The sequence below is a fragment of the Somniosus microcephalus genome, unplaced genomic scaffold, assembly GCF_052327205.1.
Source record: "Somniosus microcephalus isolate GS21.2 unplaced genomic scaffold, FLI_Smic_1.0 unresolved_chr2, whole genome shotgun sequence".
Classification (NCBI taxonomy): domain Eukaryota; kingdom Metazoa; phylum Chordata; class Chondrichthyes; order Squaliformes; family Somniosidae; genus Somniosus; species Somniosus microcephalus.
The window spans coordinates 9,746,589-9,774,051 of NW_028225180.1; the positions used below are offsets into that span (position 1 = coordinate 9,746,589).

Sequence of the window (27,463 nt, forward strand, 5' to 3'; positions counted from 1 at the left end):
TCTTTTCTGGGTTTAGCTCTTGGGTCTGGAAGGCTTTAAAATGAAGGGTGTCTGGGGAACTAGATTTGAGGTGATTTAGGAAGTTTAGTGCTCGTTTGTGGATGTTTATTATCAGTGGGTATCTGCCTAGTTCGGCTCTGCATGCATTTGTTGGTGTTTTCCTTTGGGTGCGAAGAATGCTTCGACAAAATTCTGCATGTAGGGCTCCTATTGTGTGTTTTTCCCATTTAGTGTAGCTATGGTGATTGAGCGGGCCCCATACTTCACTACCGTACAGCGCAATGGGCAGGATTATGCTGTCAAATATTTTGAGCCAGATTTTGATTGGGATTTGGATGTTGTAGAATTTTCTTTTTATTGCATATAGGGCTCTTCGGGCTTTTTCTTTTAGTGCATTCACTGCTATGCTGAAGCTCCCTGATGCTGTAATGGTTAGACCAAGGTAAGTGTAGCTCATAGTGTGTCCTATGATGGTATCACTGAGAGTAAACTGGTATTTGTTTTCCTGACCCCTGGGCCTTTTTTGAAAAATCATGATGTTGGTTTTCTTTAGATTTACTGTTAGGGCCCAATTTTGGCAGTATTTGTCGAGTAGGTCTAGTTGCTGTAATCCCTGTTCTGTGGGAGCAGCAGAACCAGGTCGTCCGCATAGAACAGGGATTTCACTTCTCCATCCAGGAGACAGAGACCCGGTGACTCGCTTTGCTCCAGCATGTCTGCTAATTCATTTATGTATATGTTGAACAGGGTCGGGCTCAAATTGCAGCCCTGCCGGATGCCTCTTCTCTGGGTGAAGAAACCGGTGCGTTTGTCTCCAATTTTGACACCGCATTTATTTTTCAGATACATCGATTTAATAAGGTCATAGACTTTGCCCCCTATTCCACACTGAAGAAGTTTATAATAGAGCCCTTCGTGCCAGATAGAGTCAAAGGCTTTCTTGAAGTCAATGAAACAAGCGAATATTTTCCCATTTTTTGTTTGGTGTATATGTTTTTCAATGAGAGTGTGAAGGGTATAGATATGGTCGGTGGTGCGGTGTTTTGGAAGAAAGCCTATTTGATTTTTTCTAAGGATATTATGTTTGTTAAGAAAATCCAGTAATCTACTATTTAGAATACTGCAGAATAACTTCCCTAGACAACTGTTGACACAGATGCCGCGGTAGTTATTTGGGTCTGATTTGTTTCCACTTTTATATATGGGAGAGATGAGTCCTTGGCACCAGATATCGGGAAAACAGCCTGAACGTAATATGATGTTGAATAACTTGAGTACAGCACCCTGCATCTCCATATTGCTGAACTTGAGCATTTCATTTTTGATGTTGTCTGGACCACAGGCTTTCTTTAGGTGGAGAGATTTTGTTTTTGTGGCTAGTTATTTCCATGCGATTGGGGAGTCTAGAGGGTTTTGGTTGTCTTTAATTGTTGCTTCTAACGTGTGGAGTTTTTCTGTGACATGATGTTGACTTGGGTTTGTTTCGTTTATTGGGATGTCTTTGTACAGGTTTTCAAAATGTGTTCTCCAGATGTCGCCATCTTGGATTGGTAATGCTTGCAATTGTGTTGTACTCAGGTTATTCCACATATCCCAGAATTGATTTGGATTAATGGAGTTTTCAATTTCTTCGAGTATTTTGTGGGTATAATTTTGTGTTTTGTTCCTAATGGTGTGTTTATATCTTTTGAGGGTCTCATTGTATCTAATACGTAGGTCTGGATTGTTTGGTTGGCGATGCTTTTGGTTTGATATTTTTCTCAGGTCTTTTCTGGCATTTTTGCATTCGTGGTCAAACCATTTCTCATTTTTATTTTGTCTTTTGTAACGTTTCCTCTTCTGTTTCACAAGGTCGGCTTTTACAGCTGCCTCATGGAAGATCATATTTATATCATCTATGGCCATGTTTACACCATCTCTGGTGATCTCATATAGATTTTCTTTAAATTTTGATATTTTACTTGTGAGATCAGGTGAATTTAGTGCTGTGATGAATTTATCTCCACTGTCTGGGGCCCATCTGTATGTCTGGTTTATTTTATGGAGCTTACTGGGTTCCTTTTTTGTGTCTGTAGTTTGGGCAGAAAGTTTAAGGTACACATTTATTTGGTTATGGTCTGAGAGGGGGGATTGCTGCCTGACAGTGAATGCGTTGATATCGCAGGGGTCCAGGTCAGTGATTGTATAATCCACCACACTCGACCCAAGAGTTGAGGAATATGTGAGTCTCCCTAAGGAGTCCCCTCTGAACCTACCGTTAACTATGTACAGGCCTAAGGCTCGGCAGAGTTGCACTACCTCCCTACCGCTTTTATTTATTTCACAGTCAAGGTTGTTCCGATTTGCGATGGCTGGTGTGACATATAAAGGGGTCTGGCCAAACACATGGTTGTTGCCCTGTGGGTCTATGAAGTCGGGTTCACATCCGGTCCTTGCATTTAGGTCCCCACATAGTTGCACCTTTCCTTTGGCCTGGAAATGGCTGATTTCCATGTGGAGAGTATCAAATAACTCCTCTTCAAAATATGGCGATTCTATTGGAGGTATGTAGATCACACATAAGTAGACATCTTTTTTTGTTATTCCTATATTTTTATCTAATTTTAGCCATACATGTGATTTTCCCTGTTTTATCGGTGAGATGTGTTTGTCCAGTTCTCCTTTATACCACACCAAGATTCCCCCGGAGGTTCTGCCCTTGCGTGTTTTAGTGTTCTTTACTGAGGGCACAATGATTTCATGGTACATTGGAGGACAGTGGGTGGGCACGTCCTTTTGGCACCATGTTTCTGTTAACACAATTATATCAATGTCTTTTATAGCTTTTAGGAATTCAGGGTCTGTACTCTTCATCCCAAAAGTTGAGGAGCGGAGACCCTGGATATTCCAGCAGCTTATGTGGAAAGAACGCATTTATATAGTTCAAAAACGAAATAAAATGGACCTATTTTGTGGGACGAGTGTGAAAACACTAGTTTCTATAATGCTAAATGACGATTTAGTATAAATTTCATGAGGCATGCACATACTGCTATCTAATAATAGTAATAGCAATGATAAAATAACAATATTAATAATTTGGTGCATTCCTCTCCGGCTTTCCAATCAGGGTGCTTAACATCGTCCTGATCTTTCTCAGTTCTTCGTCTACAGTCTGTGGTCTAGAGGGGGGTCTGGGGTCAGGTACAAAAGCACGGTTCTGTTGTTGGTTTTGTATAGGGGGGTGGGGGACAGTGGTGGTCCTGTTTGGGTTATGGCTCCCAATGGTAGAGGGGGTGGGAGGGGTGCGTCTTTTGGCAGTGTTTGAGGTTTTTTGCGAAGATCCACATCCGCTGTTTGAGTAGATGTATTTCATCATAGAGGTCCCTTGTGTTGATGTTTGGGTGATGGGCCAGGTAGACGTTGGGGAGGGCAGTACATCTCGTGTCGATCTCCCTGTTGGTGTTGTGGATTACATAGGCTGGAGTGTCCTTTCTGGGCAGTAGTGTGGAGATCACGATCCGCGCCTCGGGGAATTCCCTGCTGGCCTTTTCCGCCATCTCTCTCTCTCTCTCTCTGTCTCTCTCTCTCTCTCGGTCTCTCTCTCTCTGTCTCTGTCTGTCTCGATCTCTCTCTCTGCCTCCCTCTCTCTGCCTCCCTCTCTCTGCCTCCCTCTCTCTGCCTCCCTCTCTCTGCCTCCCTCTCTCTGCCTCCCTCTCTCTGCCTCCCTCTCTCTGCCTCCCTCTCTCTGCCTCCCTCTCTCTGCCTCCCTCTCTCTGCCTCCCTCTCTCTGCCTCCCTCTCTCTGCCTCCCTCTCTCTGCCTCCCTCTCTCTGCCTCCCTCTCTCTGCCTCCCTCTCTCTGCCTCCCTCTCTCTGCCTCCCTCTCTCTGCCTCCCTCTCTCTGCCTCCCTCTCTCTGCCTCTCTCTCTCTGGCTCCCTCTCGCTCCCTCTCGCTCCCTCTCTGACACTCTCGCTCTCTCTCTCTCTCTCTCTCTCTCACTGTCTCTCTCTCTCTCTCTCTCACTGTCTCTCTCTCTCTCACTGTCTCTCTCTCTCTCACTGTCTCTCTCTCCCTCTCACTGTCTCTCCCTCTCACTGTCTCTCTCTCTCACTGTCTCTCTCTCTCTCTCTCTCTCACTGTCTCTCTCTCTCACTGTCTCTCTCTCTCTCACTGTCTCTCTCTCACTGTCTCTCTCTCTCACTGTCTCTCTCTCTCTCACTGTCTCTCTCTCTCTCACTGTCTCTCTCTCTCTCTCTCTCTCTCTCACTGTCTCTCTCTCTCTCACTGTCTCTCTCTCTCTCACTGTCTCTCTCTCTCTCTCTCTCTCTCTGTCTCTCTCTCTCACTGTCTCTCTCTCTCACTGTCTCCCTTGCCCCCTCTAATGCTCCTTAAAACCTACCTCTTTGACCAAGATTTTGGGTCCCCTGTCCTAATATCTCCTTATCATGGAACAGCACAGCACAGAAGGAGGCCATTCGGCCCATCAAGTCTGCGCCGGCTCTTTCGAAGAGCAACCCTATTGGGAAATGTTGATGTACAAAGGGACCTGGGTGTCCTTGTACACCAGTCACTGAAAGCAGACATGCAGGTGCAGCAAGCAGTTAGGAAGGCAAATGGTATGTTGGCCTTCATTGCAAGAGGATTTGAGTACAGGAGCAAGGATGTCTTACTACAGTTATACAGGGCCTTGGTGAGACCACACCTGGAGCACTGTGTGCAGTTTTGGTCTCCTTGTCTAAGAAAGGATATACTCGCCATAGAGGGAGTGCAGCAAAGGTTCACCAGACTGATTCCTGGGATGGCAGGACTGTCGTATGAGGAGAGATTGGGTCGAATAGGCCTGTATTCACTAGATTTTAGAAGAATGAGAGGGGATCTCATTGAAACGTATAAAATTCTGATAGGGCTAGACAGACTGTTTCCCCTGGCTGGGGGATCCTAGGACGAGGGGTCACAGTCACATGATCATATTGAATGGCGCAGCAGGCTCGAAGGGCCGAATGGCCTACTCCTGCTCCTATTTTTCATGGTTTCAATCCAGTCAGCCCCACTCCCCTGCTCCTTCCCCATATCCCTGCAACTTTTTCTCCTTCAAGTATTTATCCAATTCCTCTTTCGAAGGCCACTATTGAATCTGCTTCCACCGCCCGATCAGGCAGAGCGTTCCAAATCCTAACCACTCGTTGCATAAAGTAGTTTTGCCTCATGTTGCCTCTGATACTTGAGCCTTAAAGCTGTGCCCTCTGTTTATCGACCCTACAGCCATTGGAAACAGTTTCTGTTCATTTGCACATTCACTTTCAGTGACTCATGTACAAGGACACCCAGGTCCCTTTGAGCATCTGCATTCCCCAATCTTTCACATTTAGGAAATACTCTGCCTTTCTGTTTTTTCTACCAAAGTGGATAACTTCACATTTAGCCACATTATTATATTCCATCTCCATGTTCTCGCCCACTCACTGAGCCTGTCGAGATCCCCTTGAAGCCTCTTCACATCCTCTTCACAACTGACACTGCCACCTAGCTTTGTATCATCAGCAAATTTGGAAATGTTTCATTTAGTCCCCTCATCCAAATCATTGATATAGATTGTGAATAGCTGGGGCCCAAGCACCGATCCTTGCGGTACCCGACTAGTGACAGCCTCCCAACCTGAAAAAGACCCATTTATCCTCTTTGTTTTCTGTCTGTTAACCAATTCTCAATCCATGCTAGTATATTACCCCCAATTCCATGCGCCCTAATTTTGTTCACCAACCTCTTGTGAAAGCTGACATGCAGGTGCAGCAAGCAGTTAGGAAGGCACATGGTATGCTGACCTTCATTACAAGAGGATTTGAGTGCAGGAGTAAAGAAGTCTTACTCCAATTATATAGGGCCTTGGTGAGACCACACCTGGAGTACTGTGTACAATTTTGGTCTCCTTACCTAAGGAAAGATATACTTGCCATAGAGGGAGTGCAACGAAGGTTCACGAGATTGATTCCTAGGATGGCGGGACTGTCGTAAGAGAAGAGATCGAGTAAACTAGGCCTGTATTCTCTTGAATTCAGAAGAATGAGAGGGGATCTCATTGAAGCATACAAAATTATTACAGGGCTTGATAGGGTGAATGCTGGGAGAATGTTTCCCTTGGCTGGGGAGTCTAGAACCAGGGGCCACAGCCTCAGGATAAAGGGTCGGCCATTCAGGACCGAGCTGAGAAGAAATTTCTTCACACAGAGGGTGGTAAATCTTTGGAATTCTCTACCCCAGAGGGCTGTGGAGGCTCAGTCATTGGGTATATTCAAAACAGAAGTCGATAGATTTCTGACTAGTAAAGGCATCAAGGGATATGGCGATAGTGCCGGTGAATGGAGTTGAGGCAGAAGATAAGCCAGGATCTCATTGAATGGCGGAGCAGGCTCGAATGGCCGACTCCTGCTCCTATTTCTTATGTTCGAGTGGAGGAGAGGGAGAGGGAGATGGACAAGGAGAAGGAGAGAGAGAATATAACCAGGAGAGTGGGATACAGGAGAGAGGGGGAGGAGAATATAACCAGGAGACAGGGGGAGGGAGAGACGGGGAGACAGACACAGGGAGAGATAGAGAGCGAGGGCTGAGAATATAACCAGGACAGGAGAGAGGGTTAGTGGCGATATGGCCTACTCCTGCTCCTATTTCTGATCTTTCTTGTGTTCCTTCCATCCACAGATGAAGGAGCTCGAGCAGGGCGACATGAGGGTGGCGGACCAGGTGCTGGAAGATGGGGCCCTCAACCAGGACGGCATCTACCTCCCTGACCAGGAGAGCGGTGACGACGTCTCGCTGGCCAGTGACCTGGACTCCTCCGACCTCGAGGACGTCAAGGAGCGCGAGCGGCAGATGGAGAGGAAGAAGAAACTACGACACAAAAGGTGAGGCCCCCACCCCCATTCCGAGCAGTTTCAGCGGTGGTCAGTACTGAGGGAGCTCCGCACTGTCAGAGGGGCAGTACTGAGGGAGCGTTGCACTGTCGGAGGGGCAGTACTGAGGGAGTGCTGCACTGTCGGAGGGGCAGTACTGAGGGAGCGCTGCACTGTCGGAGGGGCAGTATTGAGGGAGCGCCGCACTGTCGGAGGGGCAGTACTGAGGGAGCGCCGCACTGTCGGAGGGGCAGTACTGAGGGAGTGCTGCATTGTTGGAGGGGCAGTACTGAGGGAGTGCTGCACTGTCGGAGGGGCAGTACTGAGGGAGCGCTGCACTGGGAGGGGCAGTACTGAGGGAGCGCTGCACTGTCGGAGGGGCAGTACTGAGGGAGCACTGCACTGTCGGAGGGACAGTACTGAGGGAGTGCTGCACTGTCGGATGGGCAGTACTAAGGGAGCGCTGCACTGTCGGAGGGGCAGTACTGAGGGAGTGCTGCACTGTCGGAGGGGCGGTACTGAGGGAGCGCTGCACTGTCGGAGGGACAGTACTGAGGGAGTGCTGCACTGTCGGATGGGCAGTACTGAGGGAGCACTGCACTGTCGGAGGGACAGTACTGAGGGAGCACTGCACTGTCGGAGGGGCAGTACTGAGGGAGCACTGCACTGTCGGAGGGGCAGTACTGAGGGAGCTCTGCACTGTCGGAGGGGCAGTACTGAGGGAGCGCCGCACTGTCTGGTGACAGTTCCCTCTTGTACCCTAGCTCTCCCATCAGAGTCCCATCCCTCTAGTACCTAAAGTCTTCCCATCGAATATCATCTCTCTCATAACTTAACTCCCATTTTATCAGTAAACTGTGTGTCCTTACCCTTCTCCTGTTCCATTAAAAGGCTTCCACTATCTTGGCCTAAACCTCGTCCCAATGTTACTCTTCCTCTTCCAGCCCGATGGGTTTGGTCTCCCTCCTCCTCACTTCTCGACCGCTCCGGGTCCGTTTCTCACTGACGTGCTGCAGGCTTCTCCCTCCCCTAATGGCTCCCAGGAAAATCAGGGTGTCCGCATTTTGATCCTGTTTGCTTATTTTAAATTAAGATCCTTTCGTCGCCACCATTTTGGCAAATGAACTTCAATATGCAACAGCAACCGCTGACGTAGCAAAACGCCTCGACTCCCGAGGCACTTCACAGGAGCCATTATTAAATAAACTGACACCGAGCCGCATGAGATATTCGGACAGGTGACCGAATGCTTGGTCAAAGAGGCAGGTTTTAAGGAGTGTCTTAAAGGAGGAGGTAGGGAGGGAATTCCAGCGATTGGGTCCCCGGCAGCTAAAGGCACGGCCGCCAACGGTGGAGAGATTGAAATCGGGGGTACGCAAGAGGCCAGAATTGGGGGAGTGCAGAGGTGTCGGAGGGTTGTAGGGGCTGGAGGAGGTTACAGCGATAGGGAGGGTTGTAGGGGCTGGAGGAGGTTACAGTGATAGGGAGGGTTGTAGGGGCTGGGGGAGGTTACAGAGATAGGGAGGGTTGTAGGGGCTGGAGGAGGTTACAGAGATAGGGAGGGTTGTAGGGCTGGAGGAGGTTACAGAGATAGGGAGGGTTGTAGGGCTGGAGGAGGTTACAGAGATAGGGAGGGTTGTAGGGGCTGGAGGAGGTTACAGAGATAGGGAGGGTTGTAGGGGCTGGAGGAGGTTAGAGAGATAGGGAGGGTTGTAGGGGCTGGAGGAGGTTACAGAGATAGGGAGGGTTGTAGGGCTGGAGGAGGTTACAGAGATAGGGAGGGTTGTAGGGGCTGGAGGAGGTTACAGAGATAGGGAGGGTTGTAGGGGCTGGAGGAGGTTACAGAGATAGGGAGGGTTGTAGGGCTGGAGGAGGTTACAGAGATAGGGAGGGTTGTAGGGCTGGAGGAGGTTACAGAGATAGGGAGGGTTGTAGGGGCTGGAGGATGTTACAGTGATAGGGAGGGTTGTAGGGCTGGAGGAGGTTACAGAGATAGGAAGGGTTGTAGGGGCCGGAGGAAGTTACATAGATAGGGAGGGTTGTAGGGGCTGGAGGAGGTTACAGAGATAGGGAGGGTTGTCGGGCTGGAGGAGGTTACAGAGATAGGGAGGGTTGTAGGGCTGGAGGAGGTTACAGAGATAGGGGGGTGCGAGGCCTTGGAGGGATTTGAAGATAAGGATGGGAATATAGATAAGTGTGAGGTTGTACATTTTAGTAGGAAGAATACTGCATCATACTGCTGGGAAAATAAGGAGGAAAAATTCGGTTGCTTTGCGCCTCGTTAGCGCCCTGGCTGCGATCTTTGTTAGCGCACCCTGACTTACCACTGGACGCTAAGGGGAGGGTGGGGGGGCCTACCTGCGGCCGGGGCGGCGCTATTTAAAAGCGAAGTGCCGGGCGGCCATTTTTGTTGCTGGCTGCCTGCCAGCACCTGCCTCCGCTGCCGTCCCCGGCCTCCTGACCCGCCATCCCCGCGGAGTGCCAGTTGCGCTCCATGAGCCCGGTACTTCTCTCGAGTGCTGGTCTCTTTAGCCGGCACTCCGATCCCGGTGGCCCAGCTGGGCCCCGGGTCGCGCTGCGCAATGCCCCTCCCCTCTAAGAAGGGGAGGAAGGCCTGCAATACCGCGGGGCGACGTGCCGCGATATTCCCTCACAGCGCCCCAAGAATCCTAATCATAATCATAATCAATTTTATTGTCATTGTTAGTGCACAAGTGCAGTACAACGAAATGTAGGCTTGCGGCTCCCGAGAGTGTACATTTAGATTAAGACATTTAAACATTCAACATTCATTTGGCTTGTAATATATTAACATAAACATAATAAAGTGCATTGGCAGATGTGCAGGCTTTAGAGTTTATTTGTGGAGTTCAGTAGGATGACAGCCCTGGGAAAGAAGCTGTTCCTGAATCTGGTCGTTCGGGTGCGAATGCATCTGTAGCGTCTCCCAGATGGCAGGAGGGCGAACAGACTGTGGCTGGGGTGGGTAGGGTCTTTGATGATGGTTCGTGACCTCCGTAAACAGCGTTTCTGGTATATGTGCTCTATGGTCGGTAGCCGGGTGCCGGTAATGCGTTGGGCAGTTTTGACTACCCGCTGCAGGGCTTTCCGGTCATAGTAGCTACAGCTGCCATACCATACTGTGATACAGTTCGTCAGGATGCTCTCTATTGTGCAGCGGTAAAAGTTAGAGAGGATCAGGGGTGACAGGTTACATCCCTTCAGCCTCCTTAGGAAATATAGGCGCTGCTGGGCCTTCTTCACCAGAGAGGAGGTATTGAGGGACCAGGAGAGGTCTTCCGTGATGTGGACTCCGAGGAACTTAAAGCTGTCCACCCTTTCCACCACAGCCCCATGGATGTGGATGGGGGTGTGACTTCCGCCAAAGGAGGAGGGACGCTTCCCTGTTGGGGCGCTACCACTCAACTTCGGCCACGGGGGTGCTAATTTTTCCAGGATGCTAAAAGTAGCGCCCCAAAGGGGGCGCGGCTCAATTTTTACCCTTAAGGATGGAGCTATAAATAAGTATGAGGTAGTACATTTTGGTAGGAAGTGTACTGCATCATACTGCTGGGAAAATAAGCCTCTGAATGAGTTAGAGGAGAAGAGGGATCTGGAGGTACAGGCTTGAGGGGGCTGAGTGGGCCTGCCCCTGTTCCTATGGTAACGGTCTCGAGGGGACTGAAAGGCCGCCTCCTGTTCCTGGCTTGACCGTCTCTGTGACAACCCGGGGCGGGTGTCCAGGGGGGGCTTCTGGCCGAGTGAGTGGCCAGACCGCCTCGCTGACCAATACCGCCGCCTCTTGCAGGTCCAAGGCACCCGAGGAAGAGGGGCACGGGAAGGGGCCGGAAGAGGAGGAGGACAATCCGCTACTGGTGGAGCTGGAGGAGAAGGACGTGCGTCAGGAGCGACAGACCAACATGTGGTTCGGAAAGGTAAGCCAGTCGCAAACACCGATTGAGAATCGCATCCCAGGGCCCCTTTCTGCCTGCCTGCCTGCCCGCCCTCGCCCCCCTTTAAAACACACAACGGTAACGCCATGAAACGGGAGACTTGCCCTTTGCGCTCTGTTGTTCGCATTCAGCCTCCTCTGGTTCACAACAGCGCGCTTCGAGCAAGCGCGAGACACGTCCAGAATCACAGAGTCACACAGCGCAGAAGGAGGCCGTTCGGCCCGTCGCGTCTGCGCGGGCTCTTTCCAAGACACCCGATGGTGGAGTATGCAGAGCAGACTTCATTGATGTACAGCACAGCCAACCGGCCTGACTGTCTACAGAGAGAACAGCTTTTCGGTTTCTGCATCTTTCGAGCCCCCCTGTTGAATACCAGGTTCCTTTTATACATTTTTATATCTATATTTTTGCCTACATCAAAGGTACAGGTCGTAGATAAGACTTCCTGACGTATCTGTTCCCGAATCCTTCCAAGACGGGTTCCATTCATGTAAACAGTTGCCGTTGTTTACTCCACAGCTACTTGCCCTCAAACAAGACTTCCTGTCGTAACTGTTGGTAACCTCTTTGAAGAACAGGCTTTATTAACCGTTGTCTTTCTATACTGTAGTTAATCGATCCCTCTACCTGTCTGTGCCTGTTTTGTCTGTGTGTGTGTGTATCTGTCTGCGCGTGTCTGTGTGCCTTTGTGTTTGTCTGTGCATGTGTCTGTGTGTTTGTGTATCTGTCTGCTCGTGTGTCTGTGTGTCGCCTTTGTGTTTGTGCATGTGTCTCTGTGTCTGTGTGTGTGTGTCTCTGCGTTTGTGCTGTCTGTCTCAGCGTCCGCTCCTGTGCGACTGACCTCCATCGTGTTGGACCCTTGCAGTACGGTAACTGTTGTCTCCTGTTGCAGGACATCTTTGCCGGCATCGATGTGGATGGCGACGAGGCTCTGGAGATTAAACAGACAAAGAAGCTTTACACGCAGCAAGGCGGGATCGTTGCAGGTAACCCTCGACTGCAGGCTGGCATGTTCCACTTCTTCACGGGCTTCACCCTCTGACTTCGAGTCACTGGGTGAAGGGTCGCCTCTCTCTGACGGGTGGGGGGGGGGGGTGGGGTCAGACTCTGACCTTTCACCCTCTGGGGCCTTGGTTCAAGCCCAGGGTGAAGGGTCTCCTCTCTCTCTCTCTCGCTGGTTGCTAAACCCTTTATAAAACTCTGGTTAGGCCCCAGCTGGAGTATTGTGTCCAATTCTGGGCACCACACTTTAGGAAGGATGTCAAGACATTAGAGAGGGTGCAGAGGAGATTGACCAGAATGGTACCAGGGATGAGGGACTTCAATTACGTGGAGAGATTGGAGAAGCTGGGATTGTTCTCCTTAGAGCAGAGAAGGTTAAGGGGAGATTGACCAGGATGGTACCAGGGATGAGGGACTTCAGTTACGTGGAGAGACTGGAGAAGCTGGGATTGTTATCCTTAGAGCAGAGAAGGTTAAGGGGAGATTGACCAGGATGGTACCTGGGATGAGGGACCTCAGTAATGTGGAGAGATGGGAACCTAAGTATAGAGTCAGTAGGGAGGGAAGAAAACCTGGAATTGGAAAACAAAAACGTAGAAAGTAAATTGGAAGGACAGAGGATTCAAGGGCTGGATAGTAGTCAACAAGGGTGTTTGCCTGTACTAAGTGGTATTTACTTCAATGCAAGGAGTATAGCGAACAAGACAGGTGAGCTGAGGGCACAGGTAGATACTTGGGACTATGATATTATAGCTATTACAGAGACGTGGCTGAAAGAGGGGCAGGTATGGCAGCTCAACATTCCTGGTTACAGGATTTTCAGACAGGATAGCGAGGGAGGTAAAAAGGATGGGGGGGTTGCGGTATTGATTAAAGAAACTATTACAGCTGTGAGGAGGGATGATATGTTGGAGGGATCATCAAACGAGGCCATATGGGTCGAATTGAAAAACAAAAAAGGGGCGATCACACTGCTGGGAGTGCACTACAGACCCGCAAACAGTGAGAGGGAGATAGAAGAACAAATATGTAGACAAATTTCTGAGAAGTGCAAAAACTATGGGGCAGTAATAGTAGGGGATTTCAACTACCCCAATGTTAACTGGGATAAAATTAGTATGAAGGGTATAGAAGGTGTGGAATTCCTAAAATGCATCCAGGAGAACTTTTTTAGCCAGTATGTAGCAAGCCCAACAAGGGAGGGGGCGGTTCTGGACTTAGTTTTAGGGAATGAAGCTGGGCAGATAGAAGGCGTATCAGTGGGGGAGCATTTTGGTGCTAGTGACCATAATTCTGTTAGATTTAAGGTAGTTATGGAAAAAGACAAGGATAGACCAGGAATAAAAATTCTAAATTGGGGGAAAAAGCAAATGTTGCTAAGCTCAGAGGGGACTGGAAACAGCTACTTGATGGTAAATCAGTGTCAGAGCAGTGGGGGGCATTCAAGGAGGAGATCCGGAGGGTTCAGACCAAACATGTGCCCTTAAAGAAAAAAGGTGGGACTAACAAATCTGGAGCCCCCTGGATGTCTAGAGACATACAGGGTAGGATAAAGAAAAAAGGGAGGTGTATGACAGATACCGAGGGCTAAATACTCCAGAATCTTTAGAGAGTACAGAAAGTGCAGGGGTGCAATTAAAAAGGATAATAGGAAAGCAAAGAGAGAGCATGAAAAATTCTTGGCAAGGAAAACCCAAAGATGTTTTATAAATATATTAAGAGTAAGAGGGTAACTAAAGAAAGGGTGGGGCTTATTCGAGATCATGAGTTTAATCTGTGTGTGGAGGCGAGAGACGTCGATAGGTGGAGATTTGATAGAGGTGTTCAAAATCATGAAGTGTTTCGATAGAGTAGATAAGGAGAAACTGTTTTCAGTGGCAGGAGGGTCAGGAAACCAGAGGAGACAGATTTAAGATAATTGGCAAAAGAACCAGAGGGGAGATGAGGAAACATAGAAGATAGGAGCAGGAGTAGGCCATTCGGCCCCTCGAGCCTGCTCCGCCATTCAATGAGATCATGGCTGATCATCCAAATTCAGTACCCTGTCCCTGCCTTCTCCCCATATCCCTTGATCCCTTTAGCCTTAAGAAATATATCCAACTCCTTCTTGAGTATATTTAATGAATTGGCCTCCACTGCCTTCTGTGGTAGCGAATTCCACAGGTTCACCACTCTCTAGGTGAAGAAATTCCTCCTCATCTCAGTCCTAAATGGCTTACCCCTTATCCTTAGACTGTGACCCCTGGTTCTGGACTCCCCCGCCATCGGAAACATATTTCCTGCATCTAGTCTGTCTAGTCCTGTTAGAATTTTATAAGTTTCAATGAGATCCCCTCTCATTCTTCTAAATTCCAGCGAATATGAGCCCAATCGACCCAATCTCTCCTCATACGTCATTCCTGCCATCCCAGGTATCAGCCTGGTGAATCTTCGCTGCACTCCCTCCATGGCAAGAACATCCTTCCTCAGATAAGGCGACCAAAACTGCACACAATACTCAAGATGTCGTCTCACCAAGGCCCTGTACAACTGCAGCAAGACATCCTTGTTCCTGTACTCGAACCCTCTCGCTATGACCGTACAATCTCTTAAAGGGGAAGAATTTGCAGGGCGATGGGGGAAATTGGAGAGCTCTACCGAACAGCCGGCACAATAACGATGGGCCAAATGGCCTCTTTCTGTGCTGTATCGTTCTATGATTCGAGAGGGTCGTACTCTGACCTTTCACCCTCTGGGATTTGAGGGTCAAACCCAGCACTGCATAGCAACAGTGACCGCCCTTCAAAAGTACTTCCCAAAGCGATTTACAGTCAGTGATGTCCTGAGGTTCTGAAAATGACTACTGATGCGCTATCAATTACTCATAAAAGACTGAGAGTTAAGAGAGTAACTAAAGGCTTTTATTAGCAAAGAACAGAGCATGCCTCTCGTGGTTGACTGGGTTCCAAGAAGGCAGGGGGCTGCAGGTCAATCACCTTTATACCTGGGCCTGTGTGGGTGGAGCCAGCCGAGACATGTTGAGGCATGCATAGGTACAACAGTGTGTATCAACAACAACAGTGGTTTAGCACATTCACCCCTTGTTTAAAATTGAGTCCGGCGGGGTGAAGTGTACTAAAGGTTCGTGTAAGTAAGTCTATCAGGTGGCCTTGTATGCCGTCCTGATCGTCGTGGTGGCGGCGGTGATGGTGCAGCATCCAACGTTGAGTCTGGCGTCTCATTGAGTGGTTGGGTGGTCAATGACGGGTCCTGGGGCTGCGGCATGCCGTCTAGCGGGGTTGGGTTGTGGGTAGTGGTGGATGGCAATGGTAGTGTTTCAGGGGCACCCAAAGGTGCGAGATCTCGTGTGGGGGCTGTGTCCTCCCGCCCGTCCGGGTACGCTACGTAAGCGTACTGGGGGTAGGCGTGGGTAGTGGTGGATGGCGAGGGGGGTGTTTTGGGAGCACCCGAAGGTGCGAGGTCTCGTATGGAGACTGTGTCCTCCCGCCCGTCCGGGTACACCACGTAAGCGTACTGGGGGTAGGCGTGGGTAGTGGTGGATGGCGAGGGGGGTGTTTTGGGAGCACCCGAAGGTGCGAGGTCTCGTATGGAGACTGTGTCCTCCCGCCCGTCCGGGTACACCACGTAAGCATACTGAGGGTTGGCATGGAGGAGGCTCACCCTCTCGACCAGGGGGTCCGTCTTATGGGACCTCACGTGCTTCCGCAGTAGGACGGGTCCTGGAGAAGTCAGCCATGTCGGTAACGAGGTCCCCGATGTGGACTTCCTGGGGAAGGAGAACATTCTCTCGTGAGGGGTAGCATTGGCGGCTGTACAGAGCAGTGACTGAATGGAATGGAGCACCGCAGGGAGGACTTCCTGCCAGCGAGAGGTCGGGAGGCCCTTAGATTTCAAGTTTAAAAGGACTGCCTTCCAGACCGTCGCATTCCCCCTTTCCACCTGGCCATTCCCCCGGGGGTTGTAGCTGGTGGTCCTGCTTGTAGCGATACCTCTCGAGAGCAGGTACTGCCGGAGTTCGTCGCTCATAAAGGATGAGCCCCTGTCGCTATGAATATAGCTAGGGAAACCGAACAAGGCGAAGAGGTCATTCAGACATTTAATGACCGTGGTACTGGTCATGTCTGAGCAAGGGATGGCAAACGGGAAACGGGAGTACTCATCAATTATGTTGAGGAAGTACACATTGCGGTCGGAGGAGGGGAGGGGCCCTTTAAAATCGACGCTCAGCCGTTCAAAGGGGCGCGTGGCTTTGATCAGGCTTGCTCTGTCTGGCCTATAAAAATGCGGTTTGCACTCGGCACAGATTTGGCAGTTCCTGGTCATGGTCCTGACCTCCTCGATGGAGTAGGGCAGGTTACGGGATTTGATGAAGTGAAAAAACCTGGTGACCCCCGGGTGGCAGAGGTCATTGTGGAGGGTCTTCAGTCTATCGACCTGTGCGTTGGCGCATGTACCACGTGATAGGGCATCTGGGGGCTCATTGAGTTTCCCGGGCCGGTACAAGATATCGTAATTGTAGGTGGAGAGTTCGATTCTCCACCTCAAGATCTTGTCGTTCTTGATTTTGCCCCTCTGCTTATTATTAAACATAAAAGCTACTGAACGCTGGTCAGTGAGCAGGGTAAATCGTTTTCCGGCCAGGTAATGCCTCCAATGTCGCACAGCTTCCACAATGGCCTGGGCCTCCTTTTCGACAGAGGAGTGTCGAATCTCGGGGCCCTGGAGGGTCCTTGAGAAAAAGGCCACGGGTCTCCCCGCCTGGTTAAGGGTTGCAGCTAGGGCAAAGTCGGAAGCGTCGCTCTCCACTTGGAAAGGGATGGACTCATCCACTGCGTGCATTGTGGCCTTCGCAATATCTCCTTTTATGAGAGAGAAGGCTGCACAGGCCTCTGCTGTCAGGGGGAAGGACCTGGACTTGATGAGGGGTCTGGCTTTGTCCGCATAGTTCGGCACCCACTGAGCATAGTAAGAGAAAAACCCCAGGCATCTCTTCAGTGCTTTCTGGCAGTGGGGGAGGGGGAGCTCCATAAGGGGGCGCATTCTATCGGGGTCAGGGCCGATGACTCCGTTCTCCACTACACAGCCAAGAATGGCAAGGCGCTTGGTACGAAACATACATTTGTCCTTGTTGTATGTTAGGTTCAGCCGCTGGGCCGTACGGAGGAATTTCTCTAGATTAACATCATGGTCCTGCTGGTCGCGGCCGCAGATGGTGACGTTGTCTAGATCGGGGAAAGTGGCCTGGAGTGCGTTCTGGTCGACCATCCAGTCCATCTCCCGTTGGAAGACTGAAACCCCGTTGGTGACGCCGAAGGGAACTCTGAGGAAGTGGTAGAGACGACTGTCAGCTTCAAAAGCTGTGTACTGGCGGTCCTCAGCCCTGATGGGGAGCTGGTGGTATGCCGACTTCAGATCAATCGTCGAGAACACCCGGTATTGTGCTATCTGATTGACCATGTCAGATATGCGGGGGAGTGGGTATGCATCTAGCTGGGTGTAGCGATTGATCGTCTGGCTGTAGTCAATAACTAGGCGCTGTTTTTCGCCAGTCTTCACTACCACCACTTGTGCTCGCCATGGGCTGGTGCTACTTTCAATAATCCCTTCCTTCAGGAGTCTCGCTACCTCGGATTTAATGAAGCTCCTATCCCCGGCACTGTAACGCCTGCTTTTGGTAGCGATGGGCTTACAGTCGCGGGTGAGGTTAGCGAACAAGGAGGGGGGGGGGGACTTTAAGGGTGGAGAGGCTGCAAATGGTGCGCGGCGGGCGATTTAAAAGCTGCTGGCTGCAGACTGTGAGTGGGGGGAGGGGTCCGTCGTATGCTAATGTGACACTCTTAAGGTTGCACTGAAAATCCAACCCCAGTAGAACGGCAGCGCAAAGATGGGGCAGGACCAGGAGTTTAAAATTTTTGTATTCTGTGCCCCTTACTGAAAGGGTCACTACACAGTAGCCACCGACGTCCGCTGACTGGGCTTTGGAAGCCAAAGAGATCCGATGTCGCGTCGGCAGGACCGGGAGAGAGTAACTGCGCACCGTGTCGGGGTGGATAAAGCTTTCCGTGCTCCCGCTGTCAAAAAGGCAGGTAGTGGCGTGGCCGTTTACCTTAATGTCCATCATGGACCTGGACAGTTGATGAGGGAGAGATTGGTCCAGCGTCACGGAGGCCAGCGTATGGTCGAGCGAGTCGATGTGGTCGTCAGATGAGGTGGTGGTTGAGTCCGGGTCCCCCGTGGTTGAAGTTGGAGACGTCCGAGATGGCGGACAAAATAGCGGCGCCCATAGTCCCGATCCCCACGCGGCTGGGGGAGCCCAAGATGGCGGACAAGATGGCTGCCCCCACGGTTCGCACGCGGCACTGCTGGCGTTAGCGGTTTTACCTTTGCAGGCGCTGACATAGTGTCCTTTCTTCCCGCAGCCGGAGCAGGTAGCGTTTCTCGCCGGGCAGCGTGCTCTGGGGTGTTTTGCCTGGCCACAAAAATAACATTTCTGTGCCTTGGACATCGCAGCAGCAGTTGAAGGCGGTCCCATGACCCAAGGTTGTGGTGTCCACGTTGCGGAGCGGTTAGGGGAGAAGGCGTCCATATTCCTGTGGGCCGCGTCGAGCGAGAGCGCGAGGGACACTGCCTTTCTCAGGTCCATTTCTCCCTTTTCCAACAGTCTCTGCCGGGAGTAGCCGGACCTTAGACCCGCAACGAAAGCATCTCGGATCAGCCCCTCCGTGTGTGCTGCGGCTGATGCTTCTTTGCAGTCGCAGTCTCGGCCGAGTATCCGTAGTGCCCGTAGGAAGGCCTCCACCGATTCCCCGGGCTGCTGTCTGCGGGATCTTAAGAGGTGCCGGGCATAGACCATATTTACCGGGCGTGCGTATTGCCCTTTTAGCAGACCGATAGCCGCCGCGTAGGTCGTCGCGTCCTGGATTATTGTATAAACTTGGTGGCTCACATTTGAGGCCAGGATTTCCAACTTGTTTTCGTCCAGGGTCACAGTTGAGGCTTGCAGGTAGGCCTCGAAGCAACGCAGCCAATGCGCGAATTTGGTAGCCGAACCCGCCTCTTGGGGGTCTAGGTCCAGGCATGTTGGTCTGAGGGCTCGCAGCAGCTCCTGTTGCTCAGCGTTTGGTGCAGCAGTCTGCTGTTCAGCGTTTGGTGCAGCAGCCTGCTGTTCAGCAAATGTCGACATTTTGTTTTTGCTAATAAAATTGATGCGCTATCAATTACTCATAAAAGACTGAGCGTTAAGAGAGTAACTAAAGGCTTTTATTAGCAAAGAACAGAGCATGCCTCTCGTGGTTGACTGGGTTCCAAGAAGGCAGGGGGCTGCAGGTCAATCACCTTTATACCTGGGCCTGTGGGTGGAGCCAGCCGAGACATGTTGAGGCATGCATAGGTACAACAGTGTGTAATAACAACAACAACAGTGGTTTACCACAACTACTGTATATATAAATGTAAGAAATGTTCTTTCTTTCCTGCTCTGTGTGTGGGGCTCAGTACCTCACCGGGTGTGAGATCAGGCTCACTCAGCACAGGCCGAGGATGGAGCCTGGGCCTTTCCTGCTCTGTGTGTGTGTGGGGCTCAGTACCACACCGGGTGTGAGATCAGGCTCACTCCGCACAGGCCGGGGATGGAGCCTGGGCCTTTCCTGCTCAGTGTGTGGGGCTCAGTACCACACCGGGTGTGAGATCAGGCTCACTCCGCACAGGCCGGGGATGGAGCCTGGGCCTTTCCTGCTCTGTGTGTGTGGGGCTCAGTACCACACACCGGATGGGGCATTTGTTAACCCAATTCTTGAACTGTAACCTCACAATGCTCTCCGATACCAATTTGTAGATGAGGAGGAGGAGAGGACGAACAGACGGGAGGAAGTGACTGTCCCTGCAGGGGAGGATAAGCCGGGAAAAGGGAAGCAAGGGACGGCTGCAGTACTAAACGATGAAGAGGATTCGGAGGAGGACAGTTCTAGTGATGAAAGGTACACTGTGCTCTACACTGTATCTAACCCGCGCTGTACCTGTCCTGGGAGCGCTCGATGCTGACACTGGGTATAAAGTGGGGGACACACTGTCAGGGTAATGTAGAGGGAGCTCTACACTGTATCTAACCCGTGCTGTACCTGCCCTGGGAGCGCTCGATGCTGACACTGGGTATAAAGTGGGGGACACACTGTCAGGGTAATGTAGAGGGAGCTCTACACTGTATCTAACCCGTGCTGTACCTGCCCTGGGAGCGCTCGATGCTGACACTGGGTATAAAGTGGGGGGGACACTGTCAGGGTAATGTAGAGGGAGTTCGACACTGTATCTAACCCGTGCTGTTCCTGCCCTGGGAGCGCTCGATGCCGACACTGGGTATAAAGTGTGGGGACACACTGTCAGGGTAATGTAGAGGGAGCTCTACACTGTATCTAACCCGCGCTGTACCTGCCCTGGGAGCGCTCGATGCCGACACTGGGTATAAAGTGGGGGACACACTGTCAGGGTAATGTAGAGGGAGCTCTACACTGTATCTAACCCGTGCTGTTCCTGCCCTGGGAGCGCTCGATGCTGACACTGGGTATAAAGTGGGGACACACTGTCAGGGTAATGTCGAGGGAGCTCTACACTGTATCTAACCCGTGCTGTACCTGCCCTGGGAGCGCTCGATGCTGACACTGGGTATAAAGTGGGGACACACTGTCAGGGTAATGTAGAGGGAGCTCTACACTGTATCTAACCCGTGCTGTACCTGCCCTGGGAGCGCTCGATGCTGACACTGGGTGTGCTCTCTCCACACTCCTTCAGCAGCCCGCTGCCAGTCCTGGGACTGGAAGTAACTTTTCCTCCTTTTGTCACAGTAATATTCAGCTGATGAAGCGGAAGGGCAGCCATGGGAAGAGACAGACACTGGATAAAAGCGAAACCTTCGAGGTGGTGCCAGTGGACAAGTCAAGTAAGTGAGATCGAGAGTGTAAAAGCAACCAGGCAGTAATTCACCCCTGGGTATCTGTGATTGTGTATATAAACCACCCGAACACCTCAATTAGATCCTAGCCTGTAACTCACTCCCAGGTACCTGTTATTCTATATATAAACCACCCGAACCCCTCGATTACATCCTAGCCTGTAACTCACTCCCAGGTACCTGTTATTCTATATATAAACCCCCCCGAACCCCTCGATTAGATTCAGGCTGTAACTCACTCCCAGGTACCTGTTATTCTATATATAAACCCCCCCCCCCGAACCCCTCGATTAGATTCCAGCCTGTAACTCGCTCCCGGGTATCTGTTATTCCATATATAAACCCCCCCGAACCCCTCGATTAGATTCAGGCTGTAACTCACTCCCTGGTATCTGTTATTCTATATATAAACCCCCGCGAACCCCCGATTAGATCCCAGCCTGTAACTCACTCCCGGGTATCTGTTATTCTATATATAAACCCCCCGAACCCCTCGATTAGATTCCAGCCTGTAACTCCCTCCCGGGTATCTGTGTTATTCTATATATAAGCCCCCCCGAAGCCCTCGATCATCACTGACTGGTATGGTAAGTGGTGAAATGGCCGGGATTAGAGTGCAGGTGGTGTCGGTGGTGCAGGTTTTGACGTCGTACGCTGTGCCCGAGCATTCTGTATTATTCTGGCTGCGAGCCCCGGAGACTGGCTGGGGCCGGTAAAGTTTCACCGGGAAGTTTTCCTGTGGCAGAAAGAATCCGCAACGCGTTCACTCTCCCATCTTTTCTCAGTGAAGAGAGCGCGGGTGCTGGATCCTGAAGGGCTGGCGCTGGGAGCCGCCATTGCCACCTCGAAGAGGAAAACGCGGGAGCTGATCGACGACTCGTTCAACAGGTAGCGTCAAATGCCGTCTTTGGTTGCGTTCTGGCGTGGGTGTTTCAGCCACCCGCCCCCCCCCCCCCACCCTTCCCATCCTTGCGTTCGTTGACTTACATTTGCTCCCGGTCTCGGGAAGCGCTGCACTGTTGGAGGGGGCAGTACTGAGGGAGCGCTGCACTGTTGGAGGGTCAGTACTGAGGGAGCGCTGCACTGTCGGAGGGGCAGTGCTGAGGGAGCGCTGCACTGTTGGAGGGGCAGTACTGAGGGAGCGCTGCATTGTCGGAGGGGCAGTACTGAGGGAGCACTGCACTGTTGGAAGGGCAGCACTGAGGGCGCGCTGCACTGTCGAAGGGGCAGTACTGATGGAGCGCCGCACTGTCGGAGGGGCAGAACTGAGGGAGCGCTGCACTGTCGGAGGGGCAGTACTGAGGGAGCGCTGCACTGTAGGAGGGGCAGTACTGAGGGAGCGCCGCACTGTCGGAGGGGCAGTACTGAGGGAGCGCTGCACTGTAGGAGGGGCAGTACTGAGGGAGTGCTGCACTGTGGGAGTGGGCAGTACTGAGGGAGCGCTGCACTGTCGGAGAGGCAGTACTGAGGGAGCGAAAGGTGCTGTATAAATGGAAAGTCTTTATTTTCCGCCATTCTCCGCCTCCCTCCCAGGTACACGTTTGACGAGGACCAGGACGAGCTGCCCGACTGGTTTGTGGAGAGCGAGCAGAAATACCGGCGGAGGCCCGCGCCCTTCGACCCCGCTATGGCCGAGGCGTTCCGGCAGTGGTGGAGGGAGATCAACGCGCGGCCCATCAAGAAGGTCGCCGAGGCCAAAGCCCGCAAGAAGAGGAGGGTATGTGGGGGAGCGGTGGGCAGAAGCCCCTCCGTCACTGTGGCACCTCCTCTCGGTGTACTCACCATAGGCTTACCGATGGTGTACGGCCCAACCAGACCGTGCCGGCGATAATACTCCACTCTTACTGCTTCTCCGTCTGACGGCTGGCTTGCATCTGAAGGGGGCGGGGCCGGCTGTGTTGTGTCTGACGAGGGCGGGGCCGGCTGTGTTGTCCGACGGGGGCGGGGCCGGCTGTGTGGTGTCTGACGAGGGCGGGGCCGGCTGTGTTGTGTCTGACGAGGGCGAGGCCGGCTGTGTGGTGTCTGACGGGGGCGGGGCCGGCTGTGTTGTGTCTGACGAGGGCGGGGCCGGCTGTGTTGTGTCTGACGAGGGCGGGGCCGGCTGTGTTGTGTCTGACGAGGGCGGGGCCGGCTGTGTTGTGTCTGACGGGGGCGGGGCCGGCTGTGTTGTGTCTGACGAGGGCGGGGCCGGCTGTGTTGTGTCTGACGAGGGCGGGGCCGGCTGTGTTGTGTCTGACGAGGGCGGGGCCGGCTGTGTTGTGTCTGACGAGGGCGGGGCCGGCTGTGTTGTGTCTGACGAGGGCGGGGCCGGCTGTGTTGTGTTTGATGAGGGCGGGGCCGGCTGTGTTGTGTTTGACGGGGGCGGGGCCGGCTGTGTTGTGTCTGACGGGGGCGGGGCCGGCTGTGTTGTGTTTGACGGGGGCGGGGCCGGCTGTGTTGTGTCTGACGAGGGCGGGGCCGGCTGTGTTGTGTTTGCCGAGGGCGGGGCCGGCTGTGTTGTGTTTGACGGGGGCGGGGCCGGCTGTGTTGTGTCTGACGAGGGCGGGGCCGGCTGTGTTGTCTGACGGGGGCGGGGCCGGCTGTGTTGTGTCTGACGGGGGCGGGGCCGGCTGTGTTGTGTCTGACGGGGGCGGGGCCGGCTGTGTTGTGTCTGACGAGGGCGGGGCCGGCTGTGTTGTGTCTGACGGGGGCGGGGCCGGCTGTGTTGTGTCTGACTAGGGCGGGGCCGGCTGTGTGGTGTCTGACGAGGGCGGGGCCGGCTGTGTTGTGTTTGACGGGGGCGGGGCCGGCTGTGTTGTGTCTGACGAGGGCGGGGCCGGCTGTGTTGTGTCTGACGAGGGCGGGGCCGGCTGTGTTGTGTCTGACGAGGGCGGGGCCGGCTGTGTTGTGTCTGACGGGGGCGGGGCCGGCTGTGTTGTGTCTGACGAGGGCGGGGCCGGCTGTGTGGTGTCTGACTAGGGCGGGGCCGGCTGTGTTGTGTCTGACGAGGGCGGGGCCAGCTGTGTTGTGTTTGACGAGGGAGGGGCCGGCTGTGTTGTGTCTGACGAGGGCGGGGCCGGCTGTGTGGTGTCTGACGAGGGCGGGGCCGGCTGTGTTGTGTCTGACGAGGGCGGGGCCGGCTGTGTTGTGTCTGACGAGGGCGGGGCCGGCTGTGTTGTGTCTGACGAGGGCGGGGCCGGCTGTGTTGTCTGACGGGGGCGGGGCCGGCTGTGTTGTGTCTGACGAGGGCGGGGACGGCTGTGTTGTGTCTGACGGGGGCGGGGCCGGCTGTGTTGTGTCTGACGGGGGCGGGGCCGGCTGTGCTGTGTCTGACGGGGGCGGGGCCGGCTGTGTTGTGTCTGACGAGGGCGGGGCCGTCTCCATTGCGTCTGACGGCGATGGGGCAGTTGCCTTCTCTCTGCGTCTGACAGAACGCAACCTCCCGCCCTACATTAAACAGTGTGTAGTGATTTATCTGACATCTCTCTCTCTCTCTGCGCCATGCAGCAACTGAAGAAGATGGAACAAGCTAAGAAGAAGGCAGAGGCGGTGGTCGACACGGTCGACATCTCCGAACGCGAGAAGATGGCTCAGATGAGGAGGTACATGTGTGACTGACTGACCCCTCGATAGTGCGGCCCTGTCACTGTGTGACTGACGCCTCGATAGCGCGGCCCTGTCACTGTGTGACTGACTCCTCGATAGTGCGGCCCTGTCACTGTGTTACTGACTCCTCGATAGTGTGGCCTTGTCACTGTGTGACTGACTCCTCGATAGTGCGGCCCTGTCACTGTGTGACTGACTGACCCCTCGATAGTGAGGCCCTGTCACTGTGTGACTGACTGACCCCTCGATAGTGCGGCCCTGTCACTGTGTGACTGACTGACCCCTCGATAGTGCGGCCCTGTCACTGTGTGACTGACTGACCCCTCGATAGTGCAGCCCTGTCACTGTGTGACTGACCCCTGGATAGTGCGGCCCTGTCACTGTGTGACTGACCCCTCGATAGTGCGGCCCTGTCACTGTGTGACTGACCCCTGGATAGTGCGGCCCTGTCACTGTGTGACTGACCCCTCGATAGTGCAGCCCTGTCACTGTGTGACTGACCCCTGGATAGTGCGGCCCTGTCACTGTGTGACTGACCCCTCGATAGTGCGGCCCTGTCACTGTGTGACTGACCCCTCGATAGTGCGGCCCTGCCACTGTGTGACTGACTCCTCGATAGTGCGGCCCTGCCACTGTGTGACTGACTCCTCGATAGTGCGGCCCTGTCACTGTGTGACTGACCCCTCGATAGTGCGGCCCTGTCACTGTGTGACTGACCCCTCGATAGTGCGGCCCTGTCACTGTGTGACTGACTCCTCGACAGTGCGGCCCTGCCACTGTGTGACTGACTCCTCGATAGTGCGGCCCTGTCACTGTGTGACTGACCCCTCGATAGTGCGGCCCTGTCACTGTGTGACTGACTCCTCGACAGTGCGGCCCTGTCACTGTGTGACTGACCCCTCGATAGTGCGGCCCTGTCACTGTGTGACTGACCCCTGGATAGTGCGGCCCTGTCACTGTGTGACTGACCCCTCGATAGTGCGGCCCTGTCACTGTGTGACTGACTGACCCCTGGATAGTGCGGCCCTGTCACTGTGTGACTGACTGACCCCTCGATAGTGCGGCCCTGTCACTGTGTGACTGACCCCTGGATAGTGCGGCCCTGTCACTGTGTGACTGACTCCTCGACAGTGCGGCCCTGTGACTGTGACTGTCTGACCCCTCGATAATGCGGCCCTGTCACTGTGTGACTGACCCCTCAATAGTGCGGCCCTGTCACTGTGTGACTGACTCCTCGACAGTGCGGCCCTGTCACTGTGTGACTGACCCCTGGATAGTGCGGCCCTGTCACTGTGTGACTGACCCCTCGATAGTGCGGCCCTGTCACTGTGTGACTGACCCCTCAATAGTGCGGCCCTGTCACTGTGTGACTGACTCCTCGACAGTGCGGCCCTGTGACTGTGACTGTCTGACCCCTCGATAGTGCGGCCCTGTCACTGTGTGACTGACCCCTGGATAGTGCGGCCCTGTCACTGTGTGACTGACTGACCCCTCGATAGTGCGGCCCTGTCACTGTGTGACTGACCCCTCGATAGTGCGACCCTGTCACTGTGTGACTGACTGACCCCTCGATAGTGCGGCCCTGTCACTGTGTGACTGACCCCTCAATAGTGCGGCCCTGTCACTGTGTGACTGACTCCTCGATAGTGCGGCCCTGTCACTGTGTGACTGACTGACCCCTCGATAGTGCGGCCCTGTCACTGTGTGACTGACCCCTCAATAGTGCGGCCCTGTCACTATGTGACTGACTCCTCGATAGCGCGGCCCTGTCACTGTGTGACTGACTGACCCCTCGATAGTGCGGCCCTGTCACTGTGTGACTGACCCCTCGATAGTGCGGCCCTGTCACTGTGTGACTGACTGACCCCTCGATAGTGCGGCCCTGTCACTGTGTGACTGACTGACCCCTCGATAGTGCGGCCCTGTCACTGTGTGACTGACCCCTCGATAGTGCGGCCTTGTCACTGTGTGACTGACTGACCCCTCGATAGTGCGGACCTGTCGCTGTGTGACTGACTGACCCCTCGATAGTGCGGCCCTGTCACTGTGTGACTGACTCCTCGATAGTGCGGCCCTGTCACTGTGTGACTGACTCCTCGATAGTGCGGCCCTGTCACTGTGTGACTGACTCCTCGATAGTGCGGCCCTGTCACTGTGTGACTGACTGACCCCTCGATAGTGAGGCCCTGTCACTGTGTGACTGACTGACCCCTCGATAGTGCGGCCCTGTCACTGTGTGACTGACTGACCCCTCGATAGTGCGGCCCTGTCACTGTGTGACTGACCCCTCGATAGTGCAGCCCTGTCACTGTGTGACTGACCCCTGGATAGTGCGGCCCTGTCACTGTGTGACTGACCCCTCGATAGTGCGGCCCTGTCACTGTGTGACTGACTCCTCGACAGTGCGGCCCTGCCACTGTGTGACTGACTCCTCGATAGTGCGGCCCTGTCACTGTGTGACTGACCCCTCGATAGCGCGGCCCTGTCACTGTCTGACTGACTGACCCCTCGATAGTGAGGCCCTGTCACTGTGTGACTGACTGACCCCTCGATAGTGCGGCCCTGTCACTGTGTGACTGACTGACCCCTCGATAGTGCGGCCCTGTCACTGTGTGACTGACCCCTCGATAGTGCAGCCCTGTCACTGTGTGACTGACCCCTGGATAGTGCGGCCCTGTCACTGTGTGACTGACCCCTGGATAGTGCAGCCCTGTCACTGTGTGACTGACCCCTGGATAGTGCGGCCCTGTCACTGTGTGACTGACCCCTCGATAGTGCGGCCCTGTCACTGTGTGACTGACCCCTGGATAGTGCGGCCCTGTCACTGTGTGACTGACCCCTCGATAGTGCGGCCCTGTCACTGTGTGACTGACCCCTGGATAGTGCGGCCCTGTCACTGTGTGACTGACCCCTCGATAGTGCGGCCCTGTCACTGTGTGACTGACCCCTCGATAGTGCGGCCCTGCCACTGTGTGACTGACTCCTCGATAGTGCGGCCCTGCCACTGTGTGACTGACTCCTCGATAGTGCGGCCCTGTCACTGTGTGACTGACCCCTCGATAGTGCGGCCCTGTCACTGTGTGACTGACCCCTCGATAGTGCGGCCCTGTC

At 53.5% G+C, this 27,463-nt stretch overlaps 1 protein-coding gene across 1 annotated transcript in view; it reads left to right on the forward strand.

The window, feature by feature from the left end:
• ftsj3 (FtsJ RNA 2'-O-methyltransferase 3) overlaps positions 1-27,463 on the forward strand; it is an 86,635-nt gene that overhangs the window by 54,080 nt on the left and 5,092 nt on the right. The window contains exons 13-20 of the mRNA XM_085975827.1: positions 6,678-6,880; positions 10,677-10,803; positions 11,714-11,807; positions 19,658-19,799; positions 20,661-20,755; positions 21,553-21,655; positions 22,301-22,484; positions 24,254-24,348. Of these exons, the coding sequence (XP_085831953.1) occupies positions 6,678-6,880; positions 10,677-10,803; positions 11,714-11,807; positions 19,658-19,799; positions 20,661-20,755; positions 21,553-21,655; positions 22,301-22,484; positions 24,254-24,348 (1,043 nt within the window). The remainder of the gene's footprint in view (positions 1-6,677; positions 6,881-10,676; positions 10,804-11,713; positions 11,808-19,657; positions 19,800-20,660; positions 20,756-21,552; positions 21,656-22,300; positions 22,485-24,253; positions 24,349-27,463) is intronic.